Source organism: Sprattus sprattus (assembly GCF_963457725.1).
Source record: "Sprattus sprattus genome assembly, chromosome: 8".
NCBI lineage: Eukaryota > Metazoa > Chordata > Actinopteri > Clupeiformes > Clupeidae > Sprattus > Sprattus sprattus.
This window is the reverse complement of record NC_137927.1, coordinates 5,378,923-5,401,433: the sequence shown is the minus strand read 5'-3', so window position 1 is coordinate 5,401,433 and position 22,511 is coordinate 5,378,923. Positions and strand designations below refer to the sequence as shown.

General features: G+C 42.9%; 2 protein-coding genes across 2 annotated transcripts; one reads left to right on the top strand and one right to left on the bottom strand.

Moving 5' to 3' along the window:
- Positions 1 to 301: 301 nt before the first annotated feature.
- On the top strand, positions 302 to 11,587 carry ppid (peptidylprolyl isomerase D). The gene is made up of 10 exons (XM_080844025.1): positions 302 to 471; positions 914 to 1,054; positions 1,434 to 1,540; positions 6,877 to 7,065; positions 8,422 to 8,544; positions 8,772 to 8,878; positions 9,374 to 9,518; positions 10,107 to 10,193; positions 10,610 to 10,652; positions 10,771 to 11,587. Exons 1-10 carry the CDS (start codon positions 387 to 389, stop codon positions 10,857 to 10,859), a joined length of 1,116 nt encoding a protein of 371 aa, XP_080700151.1. The 5' UTR covers positions 302 to 386; the 3' UTR covers positions 10,860 to 11,587.
- Positions 11,346 to 21,763, bottom strand: etfdh (electron transfer flavoprotein dehydrogenase). The gene is made up of 13 exons (XM_080844024.1): positions 21,563 to 21,763; positions 20,351 to 20,506; positions 19,864 to 20,093; positions 19,248 to 19,329; positions 19,029 to 19,147; positions 18,827 to 18,904; positions 18,335 to 18,481; positions 17,744 to 17,884; positions 17,000 to 17,143; positions 16,528 to 16,696; positions 13,707 to 13,889; positions 12,757 to 12,978; positions 11,346 to 12,059 (listed from the first exon to the last, which is right to left on the bottom strand). The coding sequence occupies exons 1-13, from the start codon at positions 21,591 to 21,593 to the stop codon at positions 11,896 to 11,898; spliced, it is 1,866 nt and encodes a 621-aa protein (XP_080700150.1). The 5' UTR covers positions 21,594 to 21,763; the 3' UTR covers positions 11,346 to 11,895.
- Positions 21,764 to 22,511: the final 748 nt, after the last annotated feature.

The window sequence follows — 22,511 nt, the reverse complement described above, 5'->3', positions numbered from 1 at the left end:
TATATCCGCTGACATAGCGCACAGGTCTCACCAGTTTAGAATATCAAGAAAGTTGACATCTCATGTCAACTAAAATGTTCATCTCGACCTGTTAAACCATATTTTTAATTATGCTTTTTGTCTATTTTTCCAAACAAATAACATGCAAATGAATTATCAATGCATGAATGAAATCCGCAAATGGGAAGTGAAAGTGAATACATTATATAAAAAACACAACTCCGAAGTAATATTTTGAACTCCAGTCCCATAGGTGGCGGAACATAAAAATCAATGTCTTCCAGTAAAGTTCCAGAAACTACCCAAGTGGAAGTCCACCTGCAGTCAAGCCGGTTTGTCGACTCCTTCCAACGCTCCTTCCAGTATTTTAAGATAAACTAACAATAATGTCAAACCCAGCACCCGATAACAGGCCTTCGAACCCAGACAACCCTCGGGTTTTCTTTGATGTAGATATCGGTGGTGAACGAGGTCAGTTTTTCATTCATTAAAACGCGTACATAGCTTGTTGTGAATCGCTAACATTAGACAGCTCTTTCCCGCTATGTATAGCCAAGCTAGTGGTATTCGGGTTGAGCTAGTACCGTTAAGCTGACTAGTTGTATTAATTTGCAACTTATGTGTATGATAACCGTAGGCACAATCATTTTGCTTTTCTTACATATAACTTTAACGGTATGTTAGTTGGTTAAGATAACCTAGCTAGCTGATATGTATGGCTAATAGAGCTAGAAAGCTAGCTATGTATTTCATTCCATTCCCAATGTAAACCACGTGTGTTGATCATGTTAATGTGATTTAATTTCATTTTTGACATGTTTGACATATGACCGTTACATGCTTGTTGATTCATCTCAGTGCACATAATAAAGATCAATAGATATTTCCTTATTAATTGAATTCATTTTCGTAGTTGGTCGAATCGTTTTCGAGGTCTTCGCCGACAAAGTTCCTAAGACTGCCGAAAACTTCCGCGCACTGTGCACTGGTGAGAAAGGTATTGGCACAAGCACGGGGAAGCCTCTGCATTTCAAAGGATGTCCGTTTCACCGAAGTGAGTATCCTCGGTATTCATATTCAAACATAACGAATTCTGTGGAACAATGGTTCTTTCCTTTTTCCTCCTTATAAAGGGCATATTACATTCTGCCATAATTAGCCTCCTGGAAGAACGCAGCTGAGCTTTGAAGGATCTGGTTTGTTGATCCTGTGGTGATTTGCTGTACTCTCTTTCGTCAGATATGGATTCCATGAACACACTTAGTTGTGTTTCTACTCTGTCTTTTGTCTCTCTGTCTCTGTTCAGCCAGTGAATAAGGTCCAACCTGTACAGCATTAGAGCAGTACTCTGTGCTTCATGCAGTAGTATTTCAGCTGTGCTACACAACCCCCTGTCTCTAACACACTTAGCCTGTCTGTTAACCCCCTCACAGTCATCAAGAAGTTCATGATCCAGGGAGGAGACTTCTCCAACCAGGACGGCACTGGCGGAGAGAGCATCTATGGAGAAAAGTTTGAGGATGAAAACTTCCACTACCAGGTGAGGATACACAATCTCTTCCTACTCTTAACTCAGAGCTGGACTACAGGTCCAGGTCTCATGGAAAGGGGTGGAATACGATAAGCAGGGCCGTTTCAAGGAATTTGGGGGCCCCAAGCAAAATGGACTTGGGGGGCCCCCCCACCACCGCCAATGCCGACACCCCTCACGACACGACCACAGCAAAAGAAACTACAGTTGAACACCTAACCATCCCATGCCACCCCACCGGCCCAAAGCCTACAGGAACCACAGCATAGACACACTGTTGTGTGTCAAGTTCAAGTGCAACCACACATTATATCAATAAAATATTTCTTAACAGTGCAAATACTGCTTACATTGCATATAGGCTCACATAGTATGTTTATTTGAACATTTGCAAACAACATATAAATAAAGTGCAAACTCTGGATTAAATATAAAATCCAACATAAATAAAAGTACACACACACATATAAAATTAAACTTTAAAAAATGTACAAAATATTTACATCTGCTGTTTGCGAGCCTTGGCTTCAGCAAAGGCAACCACAATGTCCTCCATGTCCAAAGACCGGCGAACATCACGCTCAATTGACGTAACGGCCAGTCCTGTGAGCCTCTCTTGGCTCATGGTGGACCTCATGTATGTCTTTATCAGCTTCAAAGCTGAAAAGCTCCTCTCACCTGAGGCCACAGACACAGGGAGAGTCAGGAGTAGCCGCAAGGCAATGCTCAAATTACTGTAAAGATCCAGTAACTTCTCGCTGTATATGTGGTTCAGCATGTCAAATGGGCAGGTGGCTACATGCTCTGGGAAAGTATAGAGAGATGAATTGATCTCAAGTGCCAAGTCATCTGCATCGATGTCATGGAGGGTTTGTTCCAATTTCTTGCATCGCTCATGAAGCTTTCCATTCTTTATTGTGTGCTTCATGTTATCCCTTGAGAAGAGAAAGTCATAAAGGTCATAAACACCTTTCAATCGAGAAAACCTGTCGACCAGGCTTCTGAGGGCTGTGTTAACCAAGGGCAGAAAGAAGTCTCTTCTGAAAGTCTCTTCTGGAGTGGACTGAGTTTCCTCTGTACCTTTGTATAGAAACTGCCTGGTCCTTTTACGCTGCCTTTTCTCAGGAAGGGTCCTTTCCACATCCAGATTTTCTGCGATGTCTGTTGCATCGGTTTGGCAGGAAGCAAGCCCGTTTTCCCTGAAGTCTTTGAGGTACTCTCTTACTCCTTCTGTCTCTACTTTAAGTGTTTCCATGGACACATTTGGACTTTGTAGCAGCTTGCTGACATGATTTACCTGGTACAAAACATTGAAAAGACCAGGTCTTCAATTCACCATGCAAGCTTTTGGCAGAGGACATGGTCTCTGAGTCCCCCTTCTCAGTAGCAAACGTCTGGAGTGCAGACAATGCTTCCAGGACCTCTGGTAAATGGTATCGCACCACCTTCACGCAGTCAATCCGAGCCTCCCATCTTGTTGTTGACAGCGGTTTTAAAGTGAGCTGCTTGACATGTTCCCTTAGAACTGCCCAGCGTTGAACTGAAGAACTGAACAAGATGTACAGTCTCTGCAACAGGCTAAAGAATGAGATGGACATCACAGAGGACTTGGCAGCATCTGCCACAACCAGATTCAGTGTATGACTGCTGCATGGAATGCACACTGCTTTACTATTCAACTGCAAAATTCTTGACTGAACACCCTGTTTTTGGCCCATCATGTTGCTGCCATTGTCATAAGACTGACCACGGCAGTCAGTAATGCTCAGGCTGGGTTTCTGCAGGTGGTCAAGCAGAACTTCAGTCAGGCCCTTACCAGTTGTGTCTTCAACATTGAGGAATCCAAAAAAGTGTTCCTCAATGGAGACAGATGGTTCACAATTGACAATCCTCAAAACAATGGAAAGCTGTTCCTTATGGCTGACATCAGGAGTGCAATCCATAATAAGAGTAATACTTTGCTTTGTGTAGTCTTCTCACAATCTCTTCAATAACCTTGTCTCCAATTAGTGCAATTATTTCATTTTGAATGGTTCCACTCAAATAATGCACTTTTGCCTCTTGGTTTTGTATCCTTCTGATGTGTTCATTCATCACTGAATCGAACTGTGCCATCAGTTCAACTTGTGGCAAAAAATTCCCATTGTGAGGGTCATACAACTCACTCACCATTTTTCATGGTTGTTCTGTAATTCTCTTTAGTGAATCTTCGAGGTGGATTCTCAGAATTTTGGGGGAATTCAATATTTGTGATTTGCACTGGTCCTTTTCTAACAATTTGACAGCGCACACTATCAGTTAGGACGCTGGGCCACTGGGCATGGTCATCAGCTATAATTATAGAGCTTGTGGAACCTTGTGCTGTAGAAGCAACATCAGTGCTGAGAAGTGGTGCAGACTCAATACGTGTTGTTGAGACCATGGCTCCACTGGATGTAGTCTCCCCCATGTCCTCTTCTTCCTCATGGAGGATGGCAGATGAACTTGATGATGCAGCTGGGAAAACAATAAAAACAATAGACATTAAGAGGGCCCCATATCAACAAAATCTGAAATACCAAGTGAAATGTACAGCAAAAAATATTTGACCATTTTATCAATATTGGCATATCGGGAGAGGGCCACTGGGCAGGGTCATCAGCTATAATTATAAAGCTTGTGGTACCTTGTACTGTAGAAGCAACATCAGTGCTGAGAAGTGGTGCAGACTCAATTGGTGTTGTTGAGACCATGGCTCCACTGGATGTAGTCTCTCCCATGTCCTCTTCTTCCTCATGGAGGATGGCAGATGAACTTGATGATGCAGCTGGGAAAACAATTAAGACAATAGACATTAAGAGGGCCCCATATCAACAAAGTCTGAAATGTAGAGTGAAATGAACAGCAAAAATATATAAATATATATGACCATTTTATCAATATGAGCATATTGAGAGAGGTCACTTATAACAGTTCAGTGAGAGAAATTGACTCTACCTTCATCAGTGGAGGCATCTTTAAGAGCAGGGCTTAGAAATTTAAGCAAAGCACCTTGAGGGAGAAAGAATAGATAGCCTATAATGAGAGTTAGCATTACCATATTTTTTCCGATTTTGATATCCAAGGAATCCAGCTGCTTTCACAACTACCAATTCTTAAAAACACCCCAAGCTATGTTTATGTTTAATACACGGACTTACTACAACTTGTAGCTAACATACATTTTACATTTAAGCAATCTGCTATTTAAGAATCAGACAGACGCACCTGATGCTTTATAGACAGTGAACAGCTGGCGCTAACGTGCACTCGTTTACATGCACAGTTTAACTAGCTGGCGTTAGTTTGTTTACATGCACAGTTTAACCAATGCTAAATGCTATGCTAAAAAATTTTGGCATCTGATCGGATTTCTGTAGACACACGATGAACTTGCTGTAACGTTATATTAGCTAACGTGAGCTAGTGTTGTTTTTTCGAGTGTCATACTAGCATTGACTGCGAGGCAGGTAGCTAACATAAACATTACCAGTGTATTGCGTTGCTAGCGTACCTGCTGCTAAATTACACCATAATTTGAACAAGACACATAAAGTCAAAGTCATCTAATTCATCCAATGTAAATGTTTACTTACCACTATCTTGTTTTTTTTTCTCCTCATCTTGCTTTTTTTGCTTTCGTTTCTGGTCTCCAGATGCATAATTCCTTCTCATCTTAAAAAAAATTTCCGGCTGGAATCACGATTCACGAACCCTGCTGTGGGGGTAGGGGGGGAGGGCCCTGCTGAGGGGGGATTCCCTACTGTGGGGGGCCCCCTAGAGAGGGGATTCCGATAACAGTGTCGCTGCACTTTCCTTTATTGACCATCACAGAATTTAAAGGGACACTCGCACAGTGTGTCGTTGCATTCAATTCATAACCAGTTGGTGTCTCGGGGGGCCCCTGGCCAGCTTGCTAGGCTTGCCTCTCCTGTTCCGACGGGCCTGACGATAAGCCAGCATCATGGAGGTCTCCTGTAAATAGCAAATGGGTGGAAGCTTATATTTGTGTCTACATTAATGTAGTCTTGAGGAAGCACTAAGGTAACGGGGGCAGGGAAAAACTCCCCTTTTAGCGGGTAGAAACCTTGAGCAGAACCTCAGCTCAAAGGGGGGACCCATTGGATTGGAGATAGAGGGGCAGGGAGAGGGGTGGAGAAGTGAATGGAGGAGAGAATCAAATGGAAGCTGTTGGATTCATACATGTGAAGATAAAACATATAAGCATACATACAACCTATGTACATAACACAAACGTGAGTCCGGAAAATAGAAGGTGTATACATGATGCATACACAATTAATAGTGGATAAAATTGAGGGAGTCAACATTCAAAATATTGGTTGTAGAACAGGGGTATACAGTGTCATCCATGCTTTGACATCTGTCGGGCAAGCTTATATCTTAAGTAGTTGTAAAATTTGGTCAGGTTTCATGGAGGTTTCGGAGTCATCCGCAGACACTCAGCAGGCTGGGGCTGGAGACTGACATCGGCTTGGGAGAATGCCTATTTCAATTTATTTTAACAGGTATCAAATTTAAACATGACTGGATAAGCAGTAGCTCTTGAAATTGGCAAATTAGTTACAGACTGAGCGTGCCCCTCTTTGAAGATTGTTTTGTCTACACAAGCAGAGCGATTCGTGATTTGTTATTATTGAACTCCTTTATGCTAACTGGTGCTAGCATAAAGACCTTTGGCATACACTGAAATATAGGCTGCCATTGTGGCGATAACGGGTATGAGCTAATTGATTTAAGACAGGAATATGGTGATCCATACTGTGTCTCAGCAGCAAGAGGTGAGGTAGAGGGGCTCATGACAACATCTTATATGAATCGCCAGTCATCAGTTTACTGCCCAGACTCCATTCATTATTGTCTATTTTATTTAAAAAAAAAAAAAAAAAAAATTTATATATGGGCTTTTTAGCCTTTATAAGGATAAGTGAAGTATTTGGAAAGGAAATGAGGAGGAGTGAAGAAGTGGGAAGAGGATCGGGCAACGACAGCAGGCCGGAATCGAACCCGTGTCCCCATGGGTATTGTAGCCCGTCAATGCAGGTCTGATTGGCTCGCGCCACAGTGCCCCCCAGTCTAATGATTTCTTGGGTGGCTACAAAAAAAAAACATGTTAAAGAAAGTTCAACAGTGTAATATAATGCTATGTCATGAAAACTAAATGTGATTAAAAGACAAGATAGCACAAGGGCTTTATTGCATTGACTGTATGCTCTCCAAGTAAACCATAGGATAGTGTATTTGACACCCTTGCACAGAAATCTAATGTGGAGGTTTCTAAACTAAGTTGCTTCTCTCTACCTCAGCATGACAAACCTGGGCTTCTCAGCATGGCCAACGCTGGCCCCGGCACCAACGGCTCCCAGTTCTTTGTGACGACAGTGGCCACGCCGCACCTGGACAACAAGCACGTGGTGTTTGGCCAGGTGCTGAAGGGGTTTGGCTTGGTGAAGATGCTGGAAATGGTGGACACCGTGGAGGACGCTCCGGTCAAGGTGAGGCCCGGGGCAGTCACAGGCAGGACTGAATGGTGAGGTGGCTTCAGAGGTGTGCAGGTAACAATGTGCACAGGGCTTAGAAAATCGCCAGCCTGACATCACAATCAAGTTTTCAAACAAAATGTAGCAAAGTGCTAGCCAGCCAGCATTTAAATTTGTGCATCTCATCTGATCTGTCATTCACACTTTAGCATGACTTGTAGCACTCAGAAACTCAACAAAGACACAGCTCCAATTATTTTTGTTCAGTATTTAATAGACATTCTTTTAACCTATCAGGTTTACATCACTTCAGCTATGTCCAAACCAAACACAGCGAAAATGGTCCTCCCTTTTATCATCTTAGTAAAACAGTTAAAATATGAAAACTTGTAGGACTTAGTATCTTAGTGATAATACACCATTGATCAATACATAATAAAATGGTATCAAGTTGGCAATTCTGTTAAGGACACCCAAATGGCCAGCAGTGGCCCTGAAAAGAGGAAGAGCAAACTAGGCTAAAATGTATAATGATATTTAATAGGGGTGGGAATCTCTTGGCACCTCAAGATTCGATTCTGAACTTGGATGGATGTGTTTTTAACACATCCATTTTATGTTGAAATGCAAGCTGCATTGATTATTGCATTGCTCATAGAAAGTCAAAATTGTGACAAGAAAAAGCTTTTTCTCTAATAAAGCAAATAGAGAAGGTAATTCATCTGTTGAGTTTCTTTAATTATCAAACACAAAGTAGGAAGTGATTTTAGACTCTGAGTTGCAAACTCAAATTATTTAATAGTCATCGCAAATGCATCGATAATCGTTTTATGGGTTTCGAATTGATAATCGATAATCAATCGATAATTGCATTTCAACATAAAATGGATGTGTAAAAAAAACGATTATCGATTATCAATTCTAAACAGATAAAACGATTATCAATCCATTTCGACTTTTAAAACATTTGAGTTTGCTACTCAGAGTCTTTGCTACATTTCCTACTTTGTGTTTGATAATTAAAGAAAATCAACAGATGAATTACCTTCTCTATTTTTTATTAGAGAAAAAGCTTTTCCTTGTCACAATTTTGACTTTCTATGAACAATCCAATAATCAATGCAGCTTGCATTTCCAAAAAAATTGCAAATTACAAAATCGATTTTTTCCCCCCACCCCTAATATTTAAGATGATTGAGCTAATTTTTTTATTTTTTTGTATTGCCTTCCCGAATCTTCCTTTCTTTCATTTTATTTATTGAGATGTTTATGTCTGGCCTGGTTTTATGTAATTAGATGTGGAGAGTGTGTGGCTGTGTGCTCTGATGCTCTGAGTGATGTAATGTGTTGCTGTGTCTGATCCGTCCGCAGCCATGCGTTATTGGTGAATGTGGGGAGCACAAGGAGGGGGACGGCTGGGGAGTCGCTCCGAACGACGGCTCTGGAGATGCCCACCCAGACTTTCCAGAAGATTCTGATGTGGACTTTAAAGATGTATGTGCCGTCTTTTCTCTTTGTCTGTCAGAACCATGTTCACAGCCCTTGTTGAAATATAGATGGGAACTTTTTGAACCACGGGGTAAAGATTGTTATGGGGTTGAGGATTTTACCAAGGGTTTGGAATTTGAGTTGATCAGTTTGCAAACATTTTGACTGTAATTTCTTGATATTTGAGGTAGCAATGCTAAGGCTCAGTTTTTTTTCTTCTTTTTTCAAATAAGGCTGACAAAGTCCTGGCCGTGGCTGAAGACGTGAAGAACATTGGAAACAATTTCTTCAAAACCCAGAAGTGGGAGTCTGCCATGAAGAAGTACTCCAAAGCCCTCAGGTAAAGCATTATCAGTGCTCTCTCTTTGCCACTTGAGAATTGATCTTGGCATGGGTTTCTGACAGGTTCCCAAATAAAGGGCGACTATCAGTATATTTGTAATATATAGCTATACAACTTGAAGCTGAGTATACTGCTTTTAGTAGTCTGTGTTTGTCTGCTAGCCTTGTTCCTGTGATGTGTTTGTTTAGGTATTAAGAGGGAACATTACTGGCAGATATTTAGCCTTGTGGAGATGCGGAGAGAGGAAAATGCTCAGGATTTCTCTGAAAGCTCAGCTGATTTCTTCCTGATTTTTAGTATAATTGTTTCCTAAAGTAACTATAACACAAAATTAAAACAGCACCATTTAAAAAAGAGAGGGAAGGTATTTGAGCCTAACATAAAATATGTTCAGGATTGGTAAGAGACTGAAAGATTGGGTTCTTAGTTTATTTTTGAGTTCTGAGTGACATGCTGATGGGTGAGGCTGACTCCTGCTGATTTATGTCCCAGGTACCTGGAGGTGTGTGGGGACACACTGGAGGACGAGAGCGCCCAGAAGAAGCTGACGGCCACGGCCCTGAGCTGCATGCTCAACACCGCAGCCTGCCAGCTCAAGCTGGAGCAGTGGCAGGACGCCATAGACAACTGCAATGAGGTAGGGCAGGCGACACGAAACCCTAGACCCGAAATGGTGGCTGGCATGATACCCCAGGTCCAAAATGGTGTCCTTTTATCATTAGGTCAGTGGTTAAAAAAAGGCACAGGCTCTTTGTATATGAAGCTCTGTTTCCCAACCAGGGAGGCTAAATATATTCTCAACCATGGGTGAAATGACACTCCTGTGATGTATTCAGGTTTTAGGAGGAAGTAGTTACATCTAACTTAAATTAAACTACAAAATTAATGTAGTGGTAATCTGTTCGTTACTAAAAAAAAAAAAAAGTGTAAATTAATTACTAATCAAAATGGCGTTTATTAAAAAGGGGTTGTATCTGAATGTATTATTTTCGGTAAAAAGCTTTAAAGCTTAAATGTTGACTACAACATTAATTCTGTTGCTTTGCATCTAATGTCCATGGGTAGAATGGCCACACACACACCAGTGCAGCATCAGAAGCAGATCTAGTATCCACAGGCTGTGTGTGTGTGTGTGTGTGTGTGTGTGTGTGTGTGTGTGTGAGTGAGAGAGATTGTGCTCAGACTGCTGCTTGCTGATGTTTACTGCTTGCTTTGGCTTATGCAGGCTCTGGAGCTGGATGAGACCAACACTAAAGCTCTGTTCAGGAGAGCACAAGCCTGGCAGAGCCTGAAGGAGTTTAACAACGCCATGGTAAACACACACACACACACACACACACACACACTTCCTTATCAGCAAATGGCAAGTTAAGTTTGAGATATTAATGGAACACATAAATACATGTCCCTTAAAGACACGACTTTCACTATAGTAGTACACCGACCCATGTCAAATTCACTGTGGTCATTCTTTTGTCTGCACACTCACACACACACACACACACACTACTACATGCACCAGTTACATCATGTGATCAAGACAGAATACCACACACAGTCTAAAGTGTCCAGACAAAGCCCCTCATCCTACTAGTTTGTTTGTGGCTATAGGGGTTTTAAAAAGGTCTGTTGAAGAATCTACCAGCACTAGGCATTCATTCCTAGTTCATTGTAAATGCAGTGTGCCTCTTTTCACTTGATGTATTTTGTTTTTTTCCCCATTCACAGACGGATTTGAAAAAAGCACAGGAAATTGCTCCTAATGACAAAGGTAAGTGGTCTTATATCAGTGCCAGAGTGCAGCACAGAGGGCCGTGCTTATGCTTTTTACTGGCCCTGGTTAGTTCAGCCACTGACGCCTGTGTGTGTGTGTGTGTCTCTCTTGGCAGCCATCTCCAACGAGATGCAGCGCATCAAGCAGAGAGTGAAGGAGGAGAAGGACAAAGAGAAGAAGCTGTTCTCCAAGATGTTCGCTTGAGGAGACAGCTCGCTGCTCATCACTCCAACGTCTCATCCTCTCAGACTTGAACCACACATTGTTCATGAGTTTCTTTTGATCGGTTAGCATACGTCAGGGTGTAGCCATATGTAACTTAACTATGGAGAGAGCGGCTCGGTTTTTCCAACACCTCTTACACATGAATATAGACTGACTGAGCTAACAACGCACGCACACCCACCCTCTGAACAATTCAGACCTTAAGTGCATTCATGTATTTATTTTATTTGAAATCGTATTTTGGTTGGGGGTTGTGTGTCACTGAAGTTAATTGGTTTTGTTAGCTTGCTTGCCAGAAGACCACTGTTGACCTTTGTAAAAAAAAAAAAAAAAAAATCACAATAAAATGTGATACACAATGTAAAAGACCTCTGTCTCTCTCTTCCTGTCTGTACACAAATGTGATAGACCTTTCTCTGTCTCTCTCTTCCTGTGTGTGTATTTGAAGGCACCCCAGGCGTGTGACAGCATGAGGCAGAATAGTTTATTTCAACAGTTAACTGGCAATCTGTGTCTATGTACAGAACAGAGTTAATCTATATTACTGAGATCTGCAGTGAAAAAACTAACCTTCCCACCCCAAACCCCTCACGATTAGCGTCCACATGTGCGTTTGTTTAACAACAAACAAACCAACAAAAATAAAACACTTTCTTTGGGCCAACACCTCAATATTGGCAACATAATACAAATTCAACACATAGAAATCTGTTTCTGCTTTTTCTTCAAGATTTGTTTCAACATATTTTGATAAATTAAGTCATCACCTCTTCATCAAAGCCACATGAGGCACGAAGGACCTTCTCACTGAAGTCCACTTCTAGGCACGCGGGGAAAGACTTCAGAAGGCTCAACAGGACTCCTAACACTAAGCCCTGACGGCCAATCTGTAAGCACAGCTGTGTATGTACGTATACTAAGGCCCAACACATAATAAAAACTGGACCCCTCCCCCCTATGTATTCCTGCATTGAATAATAAAGGCCCAATGGAACAGGTGTGGATGGCATGCTGATCACATTCCGTTGTAGGCGGGTCCACCACCACCCTCCGGCACCACCCAGTTGATGTTCTGGCTGGGGTCTTTGATGTCACAGGTCTTGCAGTGGACACAGTTCGTGGCGTTGATCTGGAGCCTCATGCCCTCGCCCGTCTCCAAGGGAACGTACTCATACACACCTGTGTGTGTGGATAGAGGAACATTAAATTCAATTTGATTTATAACTTTTTGTTTTTTTTTGTTTTTGCATTAACCCTTCGAGGAGTCATTCCAGAATGATACAGTACAGATCTAGAATTGACTAACAGTTGCTAACATTTTGAGGACATTTGTGTTCGTACTCCTCAAAGGGTTAATTCCCTTCATCCAAAACCATTACTACTTTAAGCAGAACTTCTATACACTCAGTATTCTGCACGTGCTCATTTAACACATGAGTGCCATATTCGGGGCCAACAATAGACTCACTCAGGGATATAAATCCTTTACACTTTAATTAACTAATTTAAGTTGCCTTTAAACATACCTGCTCTCAGACCTGCATGAGAGACATTTTAATAATACTTATCAGAGAACTGAACCTTGATATTAGTTTGTGCACTGAAAAAGGTAGAGCAACCAATAAATCAGCATTCAGCGGAGTCATACCAAAATCTGAAGTGTTCCTTCTGTGATTGTGTTTACCTGCAGGGGAAAACCTCAGCTCTAACCAGCTGGAGACTGTAGAGCAACCTTTGATATAGGCACCTAGGTGAAGTGTGTGCATGTATGTGTACAGATAACACCCTCAACCTGAGACAGATGAGGTGTGTGTGTCTCTAAATGTATGAGTTTTTTAGTTTTGTTTGTTAGTTTGTTGTGTGTGTGTGTGTGTACCTGCTGGGCAGAACCTCTGCTCTGGTCCGTCGTAGATGGCGAGGTTATTGGCTACAGGTACACAGTCATTCTTCAGTGTGAGGTGGGGAGGCTGATCTCCCTCGTGATTGGTCCCACTCAGTGCCACCGACGACAGCAGGTCAAAGCTGATTTTCCCGTCCGGTTTGGGGTACTCAATGGGGGTGCATTCCTTAGCTGGCTTCAGCTGGTCAGAGTCCAGACCTATGTTGTTGTGTGTGTATGAGAGAGAGAGAGTGTGCGTGCGTGTGAGTCATCATTAAATCACTCATACCTGTTAGGGTTTGGAAAACTGTTTTCAGAGCAGTCAGAATCCCTGATTAGTCCCTCCTCAGCCAAAACTGGAGGAGATTTAATTTGTGTCTGTCTGTCTGTGCGTGCCTTGCGTGTCCAGCCAGCTACAGCCAATCTCAGCTTTATTAACCGGCTAGTATGACTTTGCAGTTCATCAATCAAGACGATATAAGACACTTGCTTGGAAAATAGCCCTGACACAGACTAAAGCTAAAACCCAAACACAGTCTCAATAGCTTGCATTTCAATTTGGCTGAGTTACCAGACACTAGTGAAGTTGTCGTTAGAGCCTAGATTTACTCTGTTTACTAACCATTCAACCCCTGTTACTGTATATAACATCGGACAAACAAACAAAGAACACCTTTTTTTCAGCTAGTTGGCGAAACAAACAGACAAATACTGAACAAATTCTAATTTTAGAATCAAGATGTATCATTGATCAATCATCAACTTAGAATTAAGATTTGTTTTTATGGTTGATCAATTTCACCTTTCAGATGATATTGATTTAAGAGTGTGGCTTTGGAGCATTAATGCAAAATGTGTTGCAGAGTCTTATGTGTTACACTGAAAGAGAGAGCAGTTAACATGTGATATCACATCACCACAGTGCTGCCTCTACCCTGGTCTCTCACCGGCATGTTTGAGCGTCCATGGCTCCATCCCACGGCCGATCCAGTAGAACATTCCGGTGTACACGATCCCTCCGTAGAGGCCAAAGTAGTTGTGGAAGGAGGGCCGGATGTTGCGGACCGCTTTGAGCTCCTTCCAGATCCACGATTCCCTCAGATTCTGCTCATACTCGTGAACATGAACACCTGTGGAAAAACAAGCACATCTTAGAGCGCAACATATCATTTTTATTCACTAACCCCAACGTGGGACTGTAAAAATAGAACGTCCCCCCCCCCCCCCCAAATGGGTAGATGTGAAAGAGAGAGAGGGAGATATCCTTTTTACTGAAGCTGGTTGCAGATGCCAATTCAAACATGTGGCTGTTTAAAAGGTGAAACACAAGACTGTTTCACACCTTGCGGGCAACAGTTCTCCCAAGAGAGGAGCTTGATCCAAAATCCAATCAGCACCACAATGAGACTACGGTGTGTGGAGGCTTGGCTCCATTACGACACGCTTATTAGGTTTCATCCTGATCTACACATCAAAGCCAAGACCGCAGACGTGCCACGTGTGAGGGGTGCACACACACGTACACACACACACACACACACACACACACACACACACACACACACACACACACACACACACACACACACACACACACACACACACACACACACACACACACACACACACTTGTACACGCAAACACACAAACTTGTGCACACACACACACACACCCACCCACACACAGATGACCTTTCACTATTCAGAGTTCATAACAGACAACACTGTGCTGGTAGACATTCACCTTAGGCAGGGTTATACCAGGCACATAAATCCTGGTCTAGCCCACTGAACTGATATGAGGTCATAAACAACCACAAAGCAATCTACTCCAACCATGGCAGACAGGGACAAGGCAAATCGTAAAACAACACTGCATGTGATGTCAAAACAAGAGGGTAACCCAGATGTGGGTGTTTGGCCACCAAGGACTAAGTCACTTTACGCATCACAGCAACATCTACTTTCCCACTACTAACTAGACCCACCACCATCAGCTGAAGAGGTTCAAATGAAGCACAAACAACAGTGAACCAATTGACTGATCCTTGGTGGGCATTAAGAAGGGATGGCGAGATGAAGCTTCATGAGGCTTTGAATAGACTCGAGGGACGATCAATGAAAATCCAAGAAGAATTCTTGGCACGGTGACATTACAGAGATGTGCAGAGGCCTATGGTTGGCCATGGCCTGATGCATTACCATTCATGCACATGAAAGTAATGTCAAATAAAGAAATAGTTCTTTTGAAGTACTTATGATCAGCGTTATTTTGTAATGAAATTGAAATGTTGATTGATATATATACACATATGATCTAGTCTCTTCATAGCAATGCCTTTAGGCCAAATGTTATATAATGTAATATAATATAAATTATCTGACTGTTTATCTGGTTTGAGATTTTGACATTTAAGATTCTTCAAAAAAGAACAAAATGGAAGACATGTTTAGAAATGATCCGTGACAACAGAAATTACACCATAATAATTGGGGTCATGTTATATTTCATGGAAATCGTAGCCGACAAGCTGGAGAAATCAAATTAGAGTTCTACAAATGAGACTTCATCTTAATCAATATGCCATTATCACAATATCAAGCTACTTCAAACAATGACAACAACCCATGCATTTGAGAGAAACAGTGAAAGCGTTGCGCCAACATTGGAGCTTTTCTTGAAGCAGCCATTCAACGAGGCTTTGAACATCACAGGTTGGGTAATTTTGCCAAGAGAAAGCCTCAACATGGAGTCCAATGCGAAGTGCTTCAAGTTTCTGACACAAGCTTCAAAGCTTTGGCTTCAAGGGATAGATATCCTTTAAAAGAGCCTGTGATTTCACTTGGCCACCAAGGAATCTGAAGAACCCAAGATGACATACGATGTTTCATCGCAGCTCTTTGGTCTTCACAGCCCTTTGGACACTGGTCTTCTCCTAGTGCTTTATTACATGGCTGTTTGAATTACATTACTAATCACTGATTAACATCCTACTTTATTCAACTCATATGAGAGAAAATTCAGGTTGTCTGTGTGTTATTTCTTCCTGTCCATATACCCTCCAACTCCAAAAGCAATGCTTCATTTGCTGCAGTCTTGATTTGCACACTGTGAGACTCATATTTCTAGGAATTAAATGGCTCATTGATGCACCATACAACACACAACAGTGGTATGCTGGAGCATTAACTGAAATATGACCTACTCACGACTGTGTCTACTGACAAGAAGAGGTGGGGAGAGGATCGGGAAATGACATAAGGCCAGACTTGAACCTGTGTCCCCGCGGACAATGAAGCCCGTGAATGGGGGGATTTATCGGCTTGCGCCACCGTGCTCCCTGTGCCCCTACTCTCTATTAATTACAGCCTGTTGTGGCTTTTTAGCTTTCTGCATACGTGCAAGATGGGTTTCTCGATAATGTCGGTGTCTAACAACCGTGGTTGAACGGTTCACTCAAGATGAATAAACATTAATTTAAAAATGTATAACTGCAATTCTCAGTTGCAGGTGGGTGTTCAGGTAGGTTGGTTGAGGGCCAATCTTTTCAAACTAAGGCAATTAAAACGCTGACAACAACTAATATCCTGGTACGACGCTTCTAAGGACTGGTCTTGAGCACTCAATCCAAGCACTCAACTTTTGACCGTTGGAACTACGCTTTGGAGAAAATCGCTGAACAACGGTTGTTGTGGGGGGTGCGTCACAGTTGTGTGTGGTGTGGGGGGGGGGGGGATGTGACAGAGTGTGTGGTGGGGTCGTCTCACCTGCGGTGTCAGACGCCAGGTTCTCATCAGCGATCTTGGCGAAGGTGGCCTCTGCAGCCAGCATCCCACTCTTCATGGCCGTGTGTGTGCCTTTGATCTTAGGAACATTCATGAAGCCAGGGCTGCAGCCAATCAGGAGCCCTCCAGGAAACGTCAGCTTAGGCAGGGACTGCAGAAGGAGGAGAGAGAGCGAGAGAGAGGGGAGAGAGAGAGAGAGAGAAAGAGAGAGTGAGTGAGTAAGCAAGAGAGAGAGAGAGAGTAAGCAAGAGAGAGAGAGCAAAAGAGAGATGTAAGGGAGAGGGAGAAAGAGAGAGAGAAATGAAGACCCCTTTAACTAACCCAAAGAGAGTTGTACAAACGTACTTACTTTAGACTTACTTTAAGTATGACTTGAATTGATACAGAAACTTACACCTACATAAACTAAGGACCACACACAGGCACAGACACACAGACACACAGACACACACACCTGCATGCCTCCCTCGTTGAGGGCTCTGGCTCCATACGCGATGCGGGTTCCCCCCTCCAGCGTGGGAGACACAGACGGATGGTGCTTCCACCGCTGGAACTCTCGGAACGGGCTCAGGTATGGGTTTGTGTAGTCCAGCCCTACCTACACACAGGGGCACACACACACACACACACAGAGAAAATGCTGAAAACCTCCTCAAATCACCCCAGTGATTTCATTCCGCATGTAATCTAATTGTTTCATTTTAACTGAGACTACATCCCATTTTTCAAATATGGCAAAAAAAACAAACGTGTTATGACAGAGTGAGGTATCATCAGCCATCTGTGAACCATCAGCACTCCTCACGGATCATTTGTCTGGCTGATCGAGACAACCTGTCATTTTCTCAACAGTTAATGTCAATCCAACCCAACCCCTTCTCCTAAGCACTGCTGTCCCTCTTTGAGGTGGAAAGGTAAGGTATTTTGAGTGTGTGTGTGTGTTTGTGTGTGTGACATGTCAGGATTAATACCTCACCTGCAGTGAGATGATCCAGGGTGCGTGCGTGCATGTGTGTGTCAAAATACAAAATAATTTGTCCGAAAGGATCCTTCTCTCTAACTGGGGTAGTACAAGATGAACAACCTTTGTATAAAAGTAAGGGTGTTTGTGTGTGTGTGTGTGTGTGTGTGTGTGTGTGTGTGTGTGTGTGTGTGTGTGTGTGTGTGTGTGTGTGTGTGTGTGTGTGTGTGTGCTCACCACAAACCCCAGTGCGACCAGTGGCTCTCCCTCGTTGAGGTGGTACAGGAATGAGCCGCCGTATGTGTTCCTGTTGAGAGGCCAGCCTACAGTGTGCTCCACGCGACCAGGGTGCCATTTCTTCTCATCTATCGACCACACCTGCACCACAAAACACACCAACAGGTTAACTGACCTCAAACAACACACACTTCACAAGCAATACTCGTCTTCTCACAATATGCACAAGTCTTTCTGGGGGTTTGGAACAAATGAACAAGTCTTACAGCAATATAAACACCACAGAATGAGCACAAACACACACACGCGAAGGCACAGAAACCCTAGGACACACTTAAAGACGAGAGGAAAGACAAGGGAATGTTTCTTGACCAGGTTATCCAAGCACCGTAGAGTGCCCCTCCTCTGCACATATTCTGGCCCTCTGCCCGTTTAAGTTTGCTACAGTGAAAAGAAGCCGTAGCAACACAGGAAGCTAATACTGTGCCATCCTGCCCCACAGACATAGGGACTAGGAAAGCCAAAGAGAAATGCTCAACAGACAGAGGGATGAAAGAGGAAGGCATGAAGGGGAGAGAGACAACGGGTCACCTCTTTGAGTCCGATGGCATAGGTCTGTGGCTCGCAGTTCTCCCGCAGGTTGTAATGCTTGTATAGCTGCTTGGCCAGGTGTCCATGGCAACCCTCTGCAAACATGGTGACCTTGGCGTGCAGCTCCATCCCTCTCTCAAACACATCCTGAAGGGCAGGGAGAAGCGAGGGAGAGAGACAGGAAGAGAAGAGGAGACTTTTTCAGATGGGGAACAAGAACTGTCTGTGTAGGTTTTTAGGCCAGAGATTACTGTGGGAACGAGGCAATTCAAACCTGATTCTTCACAGTTTCTCTATCCCTCTCTCAAACAGACCCTTCAGGACCTACATCACATGGACCTGGATTACTTTATCAGACTTTGCCTTTTTATGGAAGAGATCTTCCACCCCTCACATCACAGAGTAGCCCCGAAGCAAAACACAGACAAGGGGATTTAAAATTGTGAACCTCATGACCCTGCAAATATCCACACACCCCTCTTACAAACTCACCTTAGGAGAACCATCTTTTGCGATGCCGACATCATTTGTTGCAATTCCCTTTACACTTCCATCCTCATGAAACAGTACCTGCAAATAAACACACACACACAATCACCTTTATGTTAAAAAAAAAGAAATAAAAAGTAAACAAACAAAAGAAATCACACACACACACACACACACACACACGTGTGTGCCAGTGACCTCTGACCTCAGAAGCAGCGTATCCAGGATACAGCTCCACCCCCAGCTCCTCCGCCTGTTCCCCAAGCCATCGCACAAAGTGCCCCAGACGCACAATGTAGTTGCCATGGTTATTCATGGGCAGGCCTGGGGGCAGAGGAAGAAGAATGCTGAAACTGAGATCCAATCCAATCTGAATGTAAACTCAGTGTGATGCACTGGCTACAACATACTCTTGTAGGCATACCTGGCAGGATGGGAATGGGTATTCTGTACTTCTCTGTTAACATGCCAAACTTGTCTTCGGTCACTGGGGTGTTCATAGGGGCCTAAAGAACACACTCACACAAACACAAAAACAGTATAATTATGCTGCAGAATCTCAAACATTGTAATGAATATTAAAGTGGTCGTCAGATTATAATCACATTTCCACTACACACACTATACAGACTGAGGCACTGTAGACCATGATTGCTGTGCTGCTTCAAAGTGTGATCCCATAGAGTGTTTGTCTGCACTAAGAGGTCTGGCTAATATCCACTCACTCTCTAATCAGAACATGTGCTCAGAGTAATAAGTATGGAAAGTGTGTCCAAGAAGAGCATTAAGAAGTCTGTGCTTGTAGCAGTGTGTACTGTGTGTGTGTAATAGATATATAATATTTTCTCAGAGAAATATATAGTAAGAGTGGAAATTAGCTTGCTTTTGTGTGTGTGTGTGTGTGTGTGTGTGTGTGTGTGTGTGTGTGTGTGTGTGTGTATGTGTGTACTGGATGGAAATGCCTGCGTATTTCCATTCATTAAGTGCACACAGGAGTTTTTTGTTAAAGTGTCAATAGGCTTTAGGGGAAGTGTGTTTACCCCACGCTCCTTCCAGTCAGGGATGAGTTCATTGAGCGCGCTGGGTTCTAAGCACGCTCCCGAGAGTGTGTGTGCTCCAATCTGTGAGGCCTTCTCCACCAGACACACACGCAGCTCTTTCTCCTGCTCATTGGCCAACTGCTTCAGCCTGATGGCAGCTGCCAATCCTGCCGGGCCGCCTCCCACGATCAGGACATCCGCCTCGTCTGCAAAACGCTCCATTTCTACGCCTGCAAAGAAGTCAGCCCGAGTCAGTGTGCATTTCACAATACAACTGACCATTAGAGTTGATGATTCCCAATTTAGCCTGTAACGGTGAATGAGGTCATGTTTGTGTACGTGCAAGGAGTGCCACAGCAAAGAGACTCAACGGTCAGATATTGATAAGCCAGGTCAATTGGCAATGCCATATGCTTTGCTTTCACATTAACATATGGCCACTTACATAAGTATTATAAAGGTTGTAGCCGGTAGAGACAGCACCTACCCTCCCATCGCGGATCCTTGTCCCTCGGGTAGATTGTGTAGTGTGAAGTGATTTTGGGCACCGACAGGTCCGAGCTGCACCATCGCGCTGTGTACCCTTGCGATAACACGTGCTCACGACTCTGAAGGGTTTTCAATGCCCGCACACACCGCCGGGCTGAAACAAAACAAGCGGATTCCAGATTAGACTGGGAGGGAACCTGATAGCCAACTAAACATTAGCCTCTGCAATATATTGAACGTAGACTCAGTTGGCCGAGTATGTTTTGACGTTAGCCACCAAAGGCATATGTTTAACAGAGTTTCAACAACAGAGTCGGTTAGATTAGACCTAGCAAGGGTTGACTATTTCGGTTTAACGACTAGATGCAAGGTACCTACCGAAAACAGTCTGCTTAATGAAACTAGGATACATTTTCATTGAATTTAACTAATCGCATCTGTCTACTAATTTTATTTAAAGGGAAAATGTACTGATATTGGTCATCAAAAACAACTTGACCTAGTGAAGCTCCTTGTATCACTGGAAGGACATGCTAGCTACGGTGTCCCACAGAAGTATGCTTTTCTTCCATTCAAACTTGGTCCAGCCAGTTTGTCATGAAAGTGCTTGTATGATTCATTGTTGACATTAAGATACCAAATCTGAACAACAGTCTACATTTTATGATCCCATAGCCTGAAGGCACATTGGCCGACATTTCAGTAATGTTATGACAAATCAATCTAACGTTAACCCTTAGGTAACCGTTATCGATATCGTTGTTATGCTAGCTAACTAGCTTGTGAGACTGTTAGCTTGTCAATGTTTCTGCAAAGGTTCACATGCAGTTAACAAACAGTTATTTGTATTGGTCAACGCACTAAAAAGACTAAATAGAAACTCAAACATGGTATGGTAATATTTAAGAGACCGTAATATGTAACGTTACTTATTTTTCCCCTATGGTATTTGATTGAATGACCCAGTGTGAACTTTACCCTACTTTCGTAGCCTGTTAGCTGGTGGGCTCGCTAGCTAGCTAACTTTAAGTTAAAGAAACTCCCAGGTATGTAGCATTCAGTGGTCGAATGCAGAGGGTGCCAGCTCATTGTTCATACAGTTAAACTGACTGACATATGTTAATGTTTACCTCAGAGGTCGAATGCAAACATCTCACTTATGATAGGTTGCTAGCCAACGAGATGGAAAATTGCAAAAGCCTGTCATTACCTTGAAGTGAATACTTGCTTGCTGGAAACATCGAGTGAATCAGCCAGTTAGCCCGCTAGCTTACTAATAAAAATCCTCTCTCTGAGTCTTATGATATGTACACAGTTAGGTTCCCCGTCAGCGAATTGTTTACCAGGTGCTCAGCAAAACAGATTTCACCCCGTGGAAACCTTACAAAACTCGTCTCATAACCATGCCCGTTTAAAAGGTCAAAAGCTTGCGTTGCAAACTGCGCAGGGGTGTGTTAGGATTTTGTTACAGGAGTGGACGTTAGCAGACATGCGCAAAACTGCAGATATATATAACAAAGGATAGACCACCAGCCAGTCTGCTGGATCCCCTAATATGTTACAGATTTGGACTGTCTTGAGTTGGAGTTACAAAACCAACAACATATAACAACCAGGTATTTTTTCATAAATCAAATAATTCAGAATCGTTCAACTCTCAGGATGGGTTTGGAAACCAAATTATTCCATTAACAATTCATGTATTAGTCTATCATCTTCATCATTGTTCTTCTTCTTCTTCTTAATATTAATTATAGTTCACATGATTGTTGTTCCATGCTGTAGGTCAGTTCCCATTGAAGACATTTAGGATGCGACTTTATGAATATTAGCAGTACTAGGAAATTATGTAGTGCAAAAACTACCCTCTAGTTTAGATTTTTCTAAACATTTAAATGTATGTGTTAATATGTTTATTTAAAAAAAGACTGGTATGAAAGTAAGGATTTTGTAACAGCAGTGTAACAGTTTTGGCATAAACAACATCTTTATGGAGTTAATACTGCCTGCTAACAATATGACGACATCATTGGAGCAAAAGGAACTGAATGGAGAGGATCTGAGTACAACAGGAGATTGTCCCCACTTTGTTCCCCAGTGCCACTAGGAAACGCCACTCAAGGAATCCTGTCCTTAGCAGCTCCTTTCCTGTATAGACA

Coding starts and splice junctions, on each gene's coding strand:
- etfdh (XM_080844024.1), bottom strand. CDS start 21,593: ATGTTTCCAGCAAGCAAGTATTCACTTCAAG. Junction 19,148..19,247: donor ACCCATTCCCATCCTGCCAG/GTATGCCTACAA, acceptor CTCTGCCCCCAG/GCCTGCCCATGAATAACCAT. Junction 16,697..16,999: donor TCAACGAGGGAGGCATGCAG/GTGTGTGTGTCT, acceptor CTCCTTCTGCAG/TCCCTGCCTAAGCTGACGTT.
- ppid (XM_080844025.1), top strand. CDS start 387: ATGTCAAACCCAGCACCCGATAACAGGCCTTCGAACCCAGACAACCCT. Junction 8,879..9,373: donor AAGTACTCCAAAGCCCTCAG/GTAAAGCATTAT, acceptor TTTATGTCCCAG/GTACCTGGAGGTGTGTGGGG. Junction 9,519..10,106: donor CCATAGACAACTGCAATGAG/GTAGGGCAGGCG, acceptor TGGCTTATGCAG/GCTCTGGAGCTGGATGAGAC.